This window comes from Drosophila suzukii, chromosome 2R (assembly GCF_043229965.1).
Source record: "Drosophila suzukii chromosome 2R, CBGP_Dsuzu_IsoJpt1.0, whole genome shotgun sequence".
In the NCBI taxonomy this organism is placed as follows: Eukaryota; Metazoa; Arthropoda; class Insecta; order Diptera; family Drosophilidae; genus Drosophila; species Drosophila suzukii.
Window position 1 is genome coordinate 8,472,815 of NC_092081.1, and position 13,195 is coordinate 8,486,009.

General features: G+C 38.1%; 1 protein-coding gene across 9 annotated transcripts; it reads right to left on the reverse strand.

Annotated features, from left to right (window-relative positions):
• Positions 1 to 72: 72 nt before the first annotated feature.
• On the reverse strand, positions 73 to 12,516 carry Treh (Trehalase). Of its 9 annotated transcripts, XM_065863108.2 has the most exons (8): positions 8,390 to 8,406; positions 4,405 to 4,598; positions 3,653 to 3,842; positions 2,712 to 3,590; positions 1,854 to 2,252; positions 1,530 to 1,680; positions 575 to 647; positions 73 to 115 (listed from the first exon to the last, which is right to left on the reverse strand). In XM_065863108.2, exons 2-8 carry the CDS (start codon positions 4,554 to 4,556, stop codon positions 97 to 99), a joined length of 1,863 nt encoding a protein of 620 aa, XP_065719180.1. In that variant the 5' UTR covers positions 4,557 to 4,598; positions 8,390 to 8,406; the 3' UTR covers positions 73 to 96. The 9 variants fall into 9 exon arrangements, 6 of the variants coding, with proteins under 6 accessions (XP_065719180.1, XP_016928902.1, XP_036669629.2 ...); XM_017073413.4 differs by lacking the exons at positions 4,405 to 4,598; positions 8,390 to 8,406 and adding an exon at positions 12,215 to 12,516; XM_036813734.3 differs by lacking the exon at positions 8,390 to 8,406 and having other exon boundaries at positions 4,405 to 4,726.
• Positions 12,517 to 13,195: the final 679 nt, after the last annotated feature.

The window sequence follows — 13,195 nt, forward strand, 5'->3', positions numbered from 1 at the left end:
GCTTTTGTCGTAGGTAAGTTTTCATAATTGAATTGAACTCAAAGCAAATATACAAATAAAAAACAAATAATATTTGTTGTTTGTCGCCGCACATCTTTACTTGAACCAACTTTGCCTGCAAGAGAGGGAGCAATTAAATGATAATGTGTATTTAAGGAGAAGTCATGCAACATATATTTTGTGTTCTTGTTTATTTAAAAATACTACGCAAATAGTTTGTAAATTATTGTTAACAATTGTATTTGTGTCTTCATTTGGTTGCGAGGAGCTAGGATTGGTATAGGTATTTGCTAGATATTAAAAGTAATAACAATGTCGGGCATGCCCATATAAATTCAGTATGTACAACTCTCACTTCAACTACCAAATAATGATAATCTAATACTGCAATCTCCGCATTCAACGAAAAACGTATACAACAACAGACACTACGCACACACACGGGGAATCACATAACTTGGAAAGCAATTACGGGTTGTTTTGGCACAGAGTGTCTGCGGAAGAGATAGAAAATTTAAACGCCCAATTAGCCTGTCTCCGGAGATAGATTCTGATCTGATTTCGCTTACCTCACCATAGAAAACGGCCTGCTATCAGAGCTACTATGGTCACAGCTGCCACGCCCACAACGCTCATCACCCGGGTAGCTAGATGGGGAGAAATGTATACTCAGATCAGTACATTAAAAAATGAATGGGGAAAGTGTAAAGCAAAGGAAACTGATAGATTTGATTGGATCTTATATAATTTTTCCCGGGTTAGTAGAGTCAGTTTCCGTAAAGCTCGCATTTAAGCATGCTAGATAAGCGAAGATTGAATATATGGTTAGGTTTTGGTAGCCGGTAAGCCAGGATTAAATAAGTGGTTTAGTTTTTTTAGCCGGTTGATAGTATTTGAGGGGGAGTACATATTTGGAGGACAAATACCATGGATCAGTCTGTTATGGGCAGTGTGTTCTGGACCTCGTGCTGGGTGGTGGTTACACTAAACATGGCCTTGACATTCACAAACAAAAGTCTACCAAATACAATGAGCCAATTGGACACTTACTCGTGAATCCTCATTTTGATAGCGATGCTCGGCCTGCTTTGAGACATTTAATGTTCTTTTCGATTTTTGCTTGAATTTTGGACAAGTCACACGAATGTGCAAACGTGGACTGGACGTGGAATACATGGACAAGATGGACAGTACAGAGATCCGGATTCCTGGCGGTGCTGTGACTGTGGTTGTAGTGCTGTGGTTCGTAGTGCTTGGCTCGGGATTTCGATGGTTCGCGTTACAGATATAGGTTATAGACAGCGGCTTGTATAGGTATAGATATTGCGGAGAGAGAGAGAGCATTTTCTTAGCCTAGCGATGAGCAGTTGATGAGCGCTTCTGGATGGATGCTTATGTAATGTACAAATATCTAAATACAATTTTTCGAGAAAAAGCTTTGGCTTTGAGCCTGTGATGATTCTGACAATGATGTCTGATGGATTTGCGTTCTGGCCTGGCTGCAGATTCATTCTACTGCTGCTCTTCACCTGCTGCGCCGCCTCCGCCGGCTGCACCGGTTGAAATGTCGCGCCCGTGCTTGCTGAGCCACTCGATGATCACCCCGTTGGACCACCCGAATCCTGTCTGCACCTCGTACTCGCCTCCGCCGCCTCCGACACCGAACTGATCGGCGTTGTACTGAAATGAAAGAACAGCATTATGTTATGCGTATTTATGAAAAAATATCTGACCCTCCACAGATTCAAATAAAATATTATTAAATATTAATATACAGAATGGTCTTCTTGAAAAAAGAAGACTTTAATTGGGATTTAAAATACTCTATTATAACAAGAACCATCTGAACTCACCTTCTCGTACATATGTCTATCCTTGCTAAAAGCCTTAAAGTTGGATTTCACCCACTTGGTCGCCCACTTCATCGACATATTCTTGGCCTCGGGAGTGTTAAGGTTATTCAGACCCTCGACCAGGATGTACTGCATCGGAGCCCACACATTGGGCGCATCCCACTGCTCATTGGTGTAGCTCAAAGTGTTGGGAACTCCGCCAGGGAATGTGTCCAGCTTGTTCTTTTCAATATAGGCCATAATGGAAGCCGAGATCTTTTCGGACTCGGAAATGTTGTATGCCTTAACCCACAGCGGTGAGAGATTGGTGGGCACGAAGTAATCTCGTGGCTTCTCGTTCTTCATATCGTAGTCCAACCAGACACCGGCCTCCTCGTTCCACAGCACTTCTTGGATTCCCTATAAGGCGAGGAGTATTGATAATTAGTCAACATGATGACACATATTTTAATATTTGAAGATTGTAAGGACCTATGTATAAGGATGACGTATGTGACTTTCATGTATCCCATTTTAAATTGCATTACTAAAAAGTGTTCATTTAAAATATACAAGATGGTAAGTTTGTTATTATATATCTAAAGAATTTTGAGATCGAACAAAAATTCTTTAATCATAGGAGCTCCCTAACCTATAATGTAAAAAATGAGTAACCTATGCTTAATCATAACCAACATCATCAAGCCATGTAATTACAAACAGAGCATCTGAACTAAGAATATGGAAGGTATTATAAATATAGATTTCAACAGTTGTCTCCCTAAAAATTCAATATCTTGGTTGTTTGGGTAGAAAATTCTGGGTAACTTATTTTGAGGAAGGATAGCCTGCAGGTTTTCTTTAAAAAGTGATTCTTACCTGAAGGATCTTCTCGGCCTTAGTCTCGTACTCGGTCACCTTCTTGATGTTACCAGCTTTCGAGTGGAACTCGGCTATTAACTTGGCGTTCCAGTAGAGAAGGGCATTCAGGTCGACGGGTACAATGGAACTGGTGGCCAGATTGGTGAGATTTCCATCGTTTGTGCCATCTTTGGAGATGAACCAGCGTGAGCTAAAGTCCATACCCGACTCGGCCGCCGCCTTGAGCTCACTCCAATGGAGCTCCTTTTCCTCCTCAGTGGCGAACTCCTCGCCCGTCTCCACATCTTCTCTGTAGGACTCTGGACGCGGCCCCGCAGACGAGTCACGGTAGACGCACAGGGTGTGATTTTTCACCGTGACACTGTGATTGTTCGTAAAGAACTCAAACTCGTGCTCCAATGTATCCAGGGCATCAATGGCAAACTTGTCATCGTTGGTGAAGTCCACGTATGACTTGACCATTCCGGTAAGAAGTGGCGGCTGGGAGCGACCGTGGTAGTAAACTCGTCCGCCATTAGGGATGAAACCGAACCGATTCACAATGGACAGGAAGTTTTGAATCATGCCACGAGCGGTGGTATGCATCTGGCTGTAGAGGAGACCCCTGATGATCCAGTAGGAGTCCCAGTAGTAGAACTCGATAAAGCGACCGCCGGGAATGATCACCGGATTGGGCACGGGGATGATTGAGTAGTACTCGGGATTCTTCGATACTTCGTCCTTCATTTTGCGCCCCAAGATCTTCCAAATGTTATTCAGTTCTGCGCCCCACTGCTTTAGGTCGGGGTCAGAAATCAGATCGAGGAAGCTGGGGTTCTCCTTCCAATCAGTGGGCGTCCATGCTTCCAGTTCGGTGCCTTTGGGACTAAAGTATTCCTGCAAAACGTCGGATGTTCGTCATTTCCTGCTAGTGTATCCCAATCCAATCCTATACTTACGTCAACAAACTTCTTAAGATCTTCACTAGTGGGCGTCTGGTTTTTGGCCTGCATCAAAGCTTCAAAATCCGCTAGAGTCTTATCGGGCGAGTTATTCAGTTTCATGTCTACAAACGTCTTGGAATCAGAAAAAAGTTTTGGGTTGGCCGTTTGGATGGTGTGCAATAGGTTTCCCGTGCAGTAGATTTCACTGGAAAACAAGAAATAATTCAATTTAATAATTTTATTCTTTATAAAAACATCACTTTGTAATTTACAAATGTAAACAAGATCTTATTATCAATTTCTTTTAGTTTTACTCAAGAGAAAAGTACACTTTCTAAAATTATTAGCTCCAAGGCAGGTTTTCTTTTTTAAATTTCGTTAATAATTAACTTTTTTTGTCCAGCCAGAGCCGAAAAGTCCCGGATGAGGCTTACGTAAGCCAGAGCATAAAATCTTTTGTTCCTATATAGTATAGTATACACTCTGACGGCACTAATTAGTGCAAATAATTCACGGGTTAAATGGATATAAAACCGCTCCAGCCCGAGTATCCAGGTGGTGCTGGTTAGGTGAACACCTGTCTAAAGCATCGAAGTATCGTATCTGTATCTGTTGATCAGATACGGCAAAACCTAATGCACGAATAACCAACACGTCACGTTTATGGCTCTGGGAAAGGAAAGCACTCAAGCTGAAAACTTGCTAATATTCAGCTCCAAACCCACATTGATCAGAGATCAGAGTCCGGAAGTCTTTGGAAAACTTACCAACTTGGAAATTTGTCATCATTATCCTCGTAATTGGCAATGGCATTATCATTGTCGGTGCTGAGATCAAAACCATAGGACTTTGCCTGGGAGATAGCCACCAGGCAACTCCAGCTCACAAGGAGCAGACCGACGATATATAACTTGGACATCCTTTTCACTTATACGCGGCTAATGAAGTAACTTTGTTCAATCTGCTTGGAAAACAATACAAAATGTTGCGTTGCTGAGGTAATTCTTTTCGCGTACAGGATATGCTCGCGATCCCTGAATGTGAATTCGATCTGAGCACAAGCACAACCAGCGCCAGTCAGCGCAAGAATACTTCTAATTGTTCCGCTCGATTCCGTTTTTATAAAACTAAATTAATCTACGAATGCGACGGAGAGTGCGACGACGAGCGATCGGCAAGCGAACGATCGTCGGGCGGGGCAAGGTGATATCTGGAGCCAAGTAAGTCATCGAATCTGATGGGGCGGAGTGGGGTTGTTTGGTCGGTTGGGCTGTTCGATCGACGGTCGCGCTTTGGGGGCGCGTTCCGTCTATTTTTAAAACCGTCAAAGTGGCCACATACGTATTTGTCGGGTTCACCTGCTCACAGGTCTCGTGAACATATAGTTATTCATCTCTTAATAGATCTGTCGATTCGTATCTCAGTTCTAACTGCTTGGGTCAATTACATAGAGTTTCCCCCAATGGCAAAGGGCATTCGACTGGCTTTTTGGCACACCCCTACAATTTGCATATGGTTAACTGTTGGATGAATATTCATGCCGCTAAGCCTTGATATATTTATATCCATAACCATATCATTTATTATTAGCTGTTCTAACAGGCACCCGCATTATGAGATGGATTATGGCTTGGAAATGCTTTTTAATTGCAACATTTGCCTTGTTTTGACCGAGAAGGTTCCACTGTAATGCCAAGGTATTGCTGATAACAAGCTTTTTTTGGGGATTTTAGGCCTTGTTTAAATGCTAATAGGCAATGTTCCACTTAGGATAAGAGAGGTGTGCTAAATTTTCTAGGAATTTAAGCACCCAATTATCCAGAAATTTATTGCCTGATATCACAGTGATTTGCATACTAACACGGAATTTCCAATTTGAGGTCACGTATGATAAGAAGTGTGTTAAATTTTCTATGAATTTAAGTAAGTAATTATCCCAAGATTTAATGAGTATAGTCTGATATCACAATGATTTCCTTTTAAACACGGAATTTCAGATTTGAGGTCATCAAAGAAAAGTGACATTCTCCTGCGATTTATTTATATCCATCAAGCTCCACTTCATCATACATTTCCCAGTCTATAATTAGGCGGATTATGTGTTAGTGACACGTGTCTGACCCCAAATAATGGACCGGAATTGCGCCGTTTCGCATAAATGTCACGCTACGTAGTGTGGACCCTAACGAGTCTTAATTGAACTGATTTGCTGAATAAGGATTGCTTTCGAGAGATTAACAAATGGATATATAAGTAATCAAGATGCAAATTTAAGGCGCAGAAAGAAGGTTTCAGGCTGAATTTGGTATCTAACTTTTTATTTTGATTCCTTCATTGGAACCGGAAATAAACAAATCATTTAAGCGACATGTTGCACAACATATGCATAAGCATCTTATAAAACATTAAGTGAATGATGAATTACTTTTATCGGGTATCATCACAGTCCGATGATATAACACCAGTTAAAGCATCTATGGCTCGGAAAACAAAGGGAATCCAAATAAACGGAACAATTGTGCAATTTAAATTGAGCCTTACGGGAATGAGAACCTGAAAGAGAACGATTCTCCGAGAATCCCATTGTTATGCCTTTCTGTGACGACAGCAACTAGCAGGTGCGACTAGATAGATCATTGAATTGGCACGTCACAAGCTGTTAACATTTATGATTCCATTAGCGAAGCTATTGAGCATTTAAATGTTAAACTTCTAAGATCGATCGCAGTTAGATCATAGATTGTCTAGGGTACTCCAGCACTACAAGACACACTTAAGTTAACATTAATTCTTTCCTACTAAATAAATATTGAATTTACAGAATGTTTTTTGACAGTACTTCAAATAACCATGGATGACAAATAGCTGACCTACGTGCCGAGCATTTTCAAATATGTAGTTAACTACTGAATTCAAAACATTATTGTTTCTTGCTTGCTTAAATTCCCCTGACGAGAACTTCCGATTCCGCATAACACGAAATCAGACAATTCCTGCTTAAATTCCATATAATTCAAAAAATTGCAACAAGAGATCGTATCAGATCATTATGGAATAACTATTGTTTAATACGCGTTTTAAGGCTCGTGAACAAAATAATTAAACATATTGAATGGGCGTTTACACTCTCACCATTCATCTGGGTTATTATGCTTGCCAGTTTATATAGATCTTTATTATAAATCCTCATTGTCGTCATTGGTAGAAGCGATAAGTGCCTCAGGTGACGTCTTTGTTCGAATACAATGCCCAAACACTCTTGATACCGATTTTTGAACTCCACTCGAGAGCAGAACTTTGCCAAAAACATTCAAGGACAATATTAATCATTATGTGGGGCATTCAACGCGTTCGTATAATTGCCGTTTAAGTTAATCGCTCAACTAGCTATAATAAAGCACGGTCCGTTTGATGGCTAAGCCAACAATTTCAAACAAATACCTGATACGTACAGTTTGATATGTTTAGATCCGAGAGGAAAACGAAGAAACACACACAAAAACTGGAAATGTCATTAAGAAGCCTGCAACAGGCTGAATTAACTTGTTTTAGATTTTGTGCGTAGTGCTTTGATTAACGGATCAAATACCGATACAGAGACCTTCAAAAGGTTATTGAATTGTAAAAAGGTTTGCACTTGGCGGCAAAAAAGCGTTGTATAAAATTATTCTCTCGAGACTTAAGTGTTTAACTTTTCCATTGAGAAGAAGGATTTACAATCAGGGACATTAGCTCTGATTCCTAATTAAATAATAACTTTTTGACCCAGTAACATAATATTCCACTTGAGCTTTAATCTGCCATCTTGAGTGGACAATAAAGGTTTATCGACTACTTTAAAGATCCAAGGCGTTGAACTTAATCTTAAAGATTGTTCCTTATCAAAGGAATTGTTTATTGCATTAATAGATCTTGAAATAATCCACTCATGAGAGGACTGATGGTATTTTCTCTTGAGATACTGCGACATTGCAGGTTCATTATCACCTGTAAGCTCTTCAACTGAAAGAACCCTTCTAACACACCATATATAAGTATGCAACCAAGTTCAGGGAAACTGATAAATAACTGATTACTTTTCGAAAGTCATAATCTTCAAGTATAACCAAGGAAAGTTACAAAACAAGTGATATTGATTTCGATAATTTTGAACAGGTTTAGCAGCAGCAAGTACTTCTTCAAGTCTGTCCGGATCCGCTTTTTTTTAGTATATATTTTTTGTTAATAACATTTGTGATGCCATTTGTATTAAAATTCAAAACGTAAATTTGGCAGTAGAAAAACGAGACTCGAAAAAATACTACTAGTCAAGCGTTTATTTTTTATTCAGTGGAAGATGTCTGTCAGCCAGTCCATTTAAATGTTAAGTACCCGGGGACCACAGATCACTGACACCGCAAGTCGGTGAGTAAAAATAACGCGACTCGACGTTTGCAACACGATTAAGCCCAGGGAAAATATCAGCAAGTATCAGAAATCATCAGGGAAAATGTCAGCAACCACAACAATTTGTATTGAAAATTATAATTTAATTGCTTTTGTATATTTAGCTCGCGGTTTCTGTTTTTGCATCGACATGGGAGTTCCATGCCAATTTAAATTCACTAAATTACAATTGTTTTTATTGTTTTTTTGTGCATTTTTAAATGGGGTTCCAGTTTGTTTTTTTGCATTTCACACACTTTTATTATTGGCAATTCGCTGAGCTGAGTGTCGAGTTTTTATAACTCGGCCACTATCTCTATTGTGCACCTGATTACTATAGAAATGCGCGGATTATATATGAGTACTCTCGGTTCTAATCAAAAACGCTGCTCCACAGCACCTCGCCGATGTTGAGCGGTTGAAGGCAACGATCCGACTGCCCCAAGCCCAGTGTCGGAGATTTAAATTTAAATAAGATTTTCACAAAGATCCGACCAGAACAGAGTTACCAAGTGTTCCCTCGGAAGGAAGGAATCAATCACAGTTGATAATTGGGTCGAATTGTTTGCATCTTTAGTTGCAAATGTTAATAAATAATATTTATTGATGCGTAAATATTTATTGATTGACAGCTAGCAAAAAAGGGTTATGCAATTTGTTAAGCACTTGTTTGCATTATTTGTATTATTATGGAATTTTTTGATAATAGGGCAAGGCAAGGAAATTGTAAATACTTAACGCCGATTTCCTTGAGCTCTCTTCTAAAAGCTTAAAAAATAGGTCGATAAGATAGAATCACTCTAAAATGAATTGACGTGGTTCTTTAGGCCCTGTTATCGCTGCCAGTAAGTAATATAAAACATTATGATTTGGGAGAAAGATTATTCATTAATAAGATAGTCAGGAAATTGGCTCTTTAAAGTAAAAATAATCAAAAATTTGCTATCTTATTGAAAACGAATTATTAGAATTGACATTTGATTTGCAAGGTAAGCACTTAATTATTAATAAATATTGTTTCCAATCAATTTTATGATTTCATATAGAGGCATTTAAATTGGGTTTGTTATATTACTCTTTTCTTTTAATTGAGTCATGTAATTTTATTGACTATGGTTTTTTATTTTTTCGTGAGTGGACTTTATAAATTTCAAACAATTAGTTGTTTTATGACTAAATAGGATATGAATAACTCAATTTATGGAAGAAGCGGGTTATATGAAGGAACTGACTATTGTAACTATCTATTAGTTTGAATAACCCATATTGTGACTGGTGACTGATATCGTGCAGTTTGCGGCTCATAACTTCAGGCGACTCATTTATATGTAAACTTTATATCTACAGAGAACGTGCTCTAGCAGTCCAGGCACTTTAATCAGTTTCAGACAAACTTGCCTCACCTGAGCCTGCGACGATTGGTGCATCTCCTAATCGCATTCTCATTTAATTTTTTCGAGGAACAATGGTGACCCTGGAAGTGGGAAAATCGGGGCAGACACTTGATGATTTGCATGTCAAGATGTGAATATAGTCAGTTCAGAAAATAAACTGTACTCTGGGGGATCTTTCTGAAAGTGATGCCTTGTCTGACTGTCTGTTATTGTCGGAGCTGATAAGAAAAGTGCCTGATAATGGATTAATTAGCAATTTAGCTGGACTAACTTATTCTCCGGAGAACTCTGCGAGAGATCTGTAAGCGTGACTGTGACAGCTGGTTGCAATTAGATCTTAACGGGTTAACCTGTTCCATATTACGTATACGCCATGGACACACCACCAAGCTGCGACCAATCGCAAGTTAGCGATAAACGGAAAACTTAATGGTCATAATGATCTGAACAGAGTTCGTGACAAACAATAACTGGAAAGATATATTAAATAATTCCCAGGTACATTTGTTTCGCATCTGTCGGTATGTGAAAGCAATCTGTTAATATTAATGGCTATCTAGTACAGCTCTTATATGTGTACTTTGAATAATTTAAAACGCTGTGGTTTTTATGGAACAGAAATAGACAGAATTTCTGGAACTGCTTATTATTTATGGCTGTATCTGGTCTAGGCAAGTCGTTTCCAGATCGAAATCACACTGACCTGATCTAATTGTAAATTTACAAAGTGATTTATTTTTCCCCATTTTGTTGGAATTTATTTGACAAAACAACACACAACGTACCTCCCTAATAACAGTAAAAACGTGGAAAAAGTAGATTCAGGTAAATTTGAATATAAACATATGTATATCTCTCTGTTCTGAAACGATTCAATATCCTCACCCAGTATTAGCCTTAGAAATCACTTGTTTTCGATTAATTAGGTGTCCTTATCTATTTCAAATTGCCTATGATTGGGTCATGTTATGCGGATTCAAATTTGCGACCTTCTCCCCCTTTTTTCTCCAATTTTTTATATTATCCCTTCTCGTTCATCTCTGTTCCTACACTTTTATCAAGGTCAAAAATGCAATATTTTTGAATCAAGGCGCCAAGTGTTCTTCCTCTTCATGAACATAGAACGTGAACAAAGTTTTAATTCTACATTACGAACTACTTAATCGATAGTTACACAAAACGTTCTTATAACGCTCACCTAAAAGTATGCAATGCCTTTGGGCTCTCCCGAAAGTATGCCACGATTGAAGACCAACTAGCCGACAGATAAAAACTACTTTCAAAAGGAGGGGCTCGTTATACCGACTGATAAGCGAACACGGGTAACTGATAACACATTTTAATGTTCTGAACTCTTGTAGTGGTAGGTTTGTCCTTGGTTTTGGGTTTGCCCTGCACACCAGTCACCATTCAGTTGCGTTTTTCTAAGTGTAATCCGTCGGACACCTGTTGCTGTTCTCGCCCACTAATGTTCCAAAGGTTCCCCTGAACACATTCGTATGTGACTTGAGTCCACACACGTGCCTAACTACAGGCCCTAGTTATAAAGGCATTTAGCTTGTAATTACAGTGCCTATATATATACAGATATGTATTTCGCTTTTGACACGAAACATCATAAATTTACCAATTAGCTGAAAGTTTTTCTGCATACCTCTCAATTGTATAAATAGTTTAGGTTCTGGTAACTTAATACTAACGATAGGGGAATATTTACGCTTTTTGCCAACAGTGACACTTGTGAACACAGAGCGAAAGCAAAACAGAAGCAAAAATTATCAAAAGCTCTAATTAGAAGGCGGAGTTTGTATACTCTTTAATATTTATTAAAGTGTTAATTAGTTATATGTCTTAATACTCTGATATTTACAATACGATTACAAAGGATTACATTGAAAAAACGATTTAAAGAAATTTGTTAAAAATTAAAATTAAGCTTTTAAAGCCAATTAGAGCCTTTGAATTTTTATTTGAATAATGGTCCGGCAACCATACAAATACGAATAGGCCCTATCTTATAATTCTAAGCCTTAAATTTGATAAGTTCAATGTTGTAATTTAAATAAGGTTTATTATGTAGAAGTGCAACCAACTTTCTTTCGATTTTATCTTAAAACAGGAATGATAACCCATGGAAAATAATCGTCAGAAAATCATACTATTATAAAATATCAAATAATATGAAAGAACTATTTCCTAGTTAACACAAACAATTTGCAATAACGGTAGGGATACCTTAAGAGTGCCAGTTCTTTTATACGTAACTCATAAGATGTAATATTTCGCGCTTTAATAATAATGGTCTTACGACGAAAATAGAATATTACACCCACGCCTGTGAAAAAATATTGCACATGACATAATTATACTAAGTATGGTGGAAAAAAACTCGCTTATACAAATTGCAGAAACACTGTGATGATAAACCAAAACGATATTTTGGCTCGCCGGCAGATTTGCGAACGTAAGCGTGCGTGAGAAGCTATAAAAGAAAACAAAACCGAATAAAAACAGTGGCATTGGCACGAAATCGCAGAATAGCGGTGTCTAAAATAAAACTATTTACTATACGCGGCTATATATAAGGTTTTTGGCACTTTTGCGAGACATTTGCCAGATATCTGGCGGGCAGGAAAGTGAAAGCAGGTATCTAGACAACAGATGTCTTCGCTTGGCAAGTGCAGTGCACAATCTGCAGACTTATGCAATACACGGCCGCTGCAATTGCAATCGATCAAAACTATTTAAACTAACTCACCCGTTTCCGTTCATTTTGTGGTTGTTCGAGGGATTTACTGCATTGGCCATATTGCGACAAAGAAAGCTGCTTCCAGATGTCGCTGTATAATCTGAGATTCTCGCAAATTTGCGTGCGGATAGCAACGATTTCAATTTAACTGAAATGATTTTGTTTATGTTTGCCACTTGTTTATCACTTCAGTGTGCGTTGTTTGCATTTATCACTCGGATCGATCACTTCCGTTCTCTTCTCCACCGTCGGTCGGTTCTTTCGCCTTCGAGCAGCGCCACGAGACTAATCACGGCCGTGCAACTTACGGTTATTAAATAGTTTTCGCTCTGCGAATTTCGCGCTTTTCCGCTCTGACGTTCTCACATCCAAAACTTGGATAACAACCACACAAAGAGCGACCGGATTGTAGTACACATTTATCGGCGAGATGTACACTGCAAGGACTAGGGTGCAAAAATATTACGACACAACCAATATTTCAATCAAAAGTCAAAACATTTTGTCCTCGAATTTTGACTTATCAATCAATTTGTTTATTTTATCTGACATATTTATTGGATACAAAAAAATATTTTTAAAAATTTAATTTAAATTTTCACTACAAAGATTTTAAATTTGAATATCGCAATAAAATGTACTGTGTATTTAATAATTTTGATTTTACAAACATTGAATCATAAGAATTTTAAAAACAAGCCAAGCATATTTTGATAATATTTTCCAAACACTGTTGATTCATTTTATTTTCATAAATTTACTGTGAATTTAAGACGATATATTTTCGTTTTTAAGATTTCGATTTTACAAATATTGAATCATACAAATATTGAAAACAAATGAAACATAAAACGATACCATTTTCCGAGAAATAGATATAAGACATTTTTGAAATGTCAGATGATTCAGCGTTTTTATTGCCTACTAATAAGTTTAAAATCCATCTGAGCAAAAGGACGATCTTTTTCTTGGTGCTTCTTAATTGTTCAA

Coding starts and splice junctions, on each gene's coding strand:
- Treh (XM_065863108.2), bottom strand. CDS start 4,556: ATGTCCAAGTTATATATCGTCGGTCTGCTCCTTGTGAGCTGGAGTTGC. Junction 3,843..4,404: donor GATGACAAATTTCCAAGTTG/GTAAGTTTTCCA, acceptor CTTGTTTTCCAG/TGAAATCTACTGCACGGGAA. Junction 3,591..3,652: donor ATCTTAAGAAGTTTGTTGAC/GTAAGTATAGGA, acceptor GACGTTTTGCAG/GAATACTTTAGTCCCAAAGG.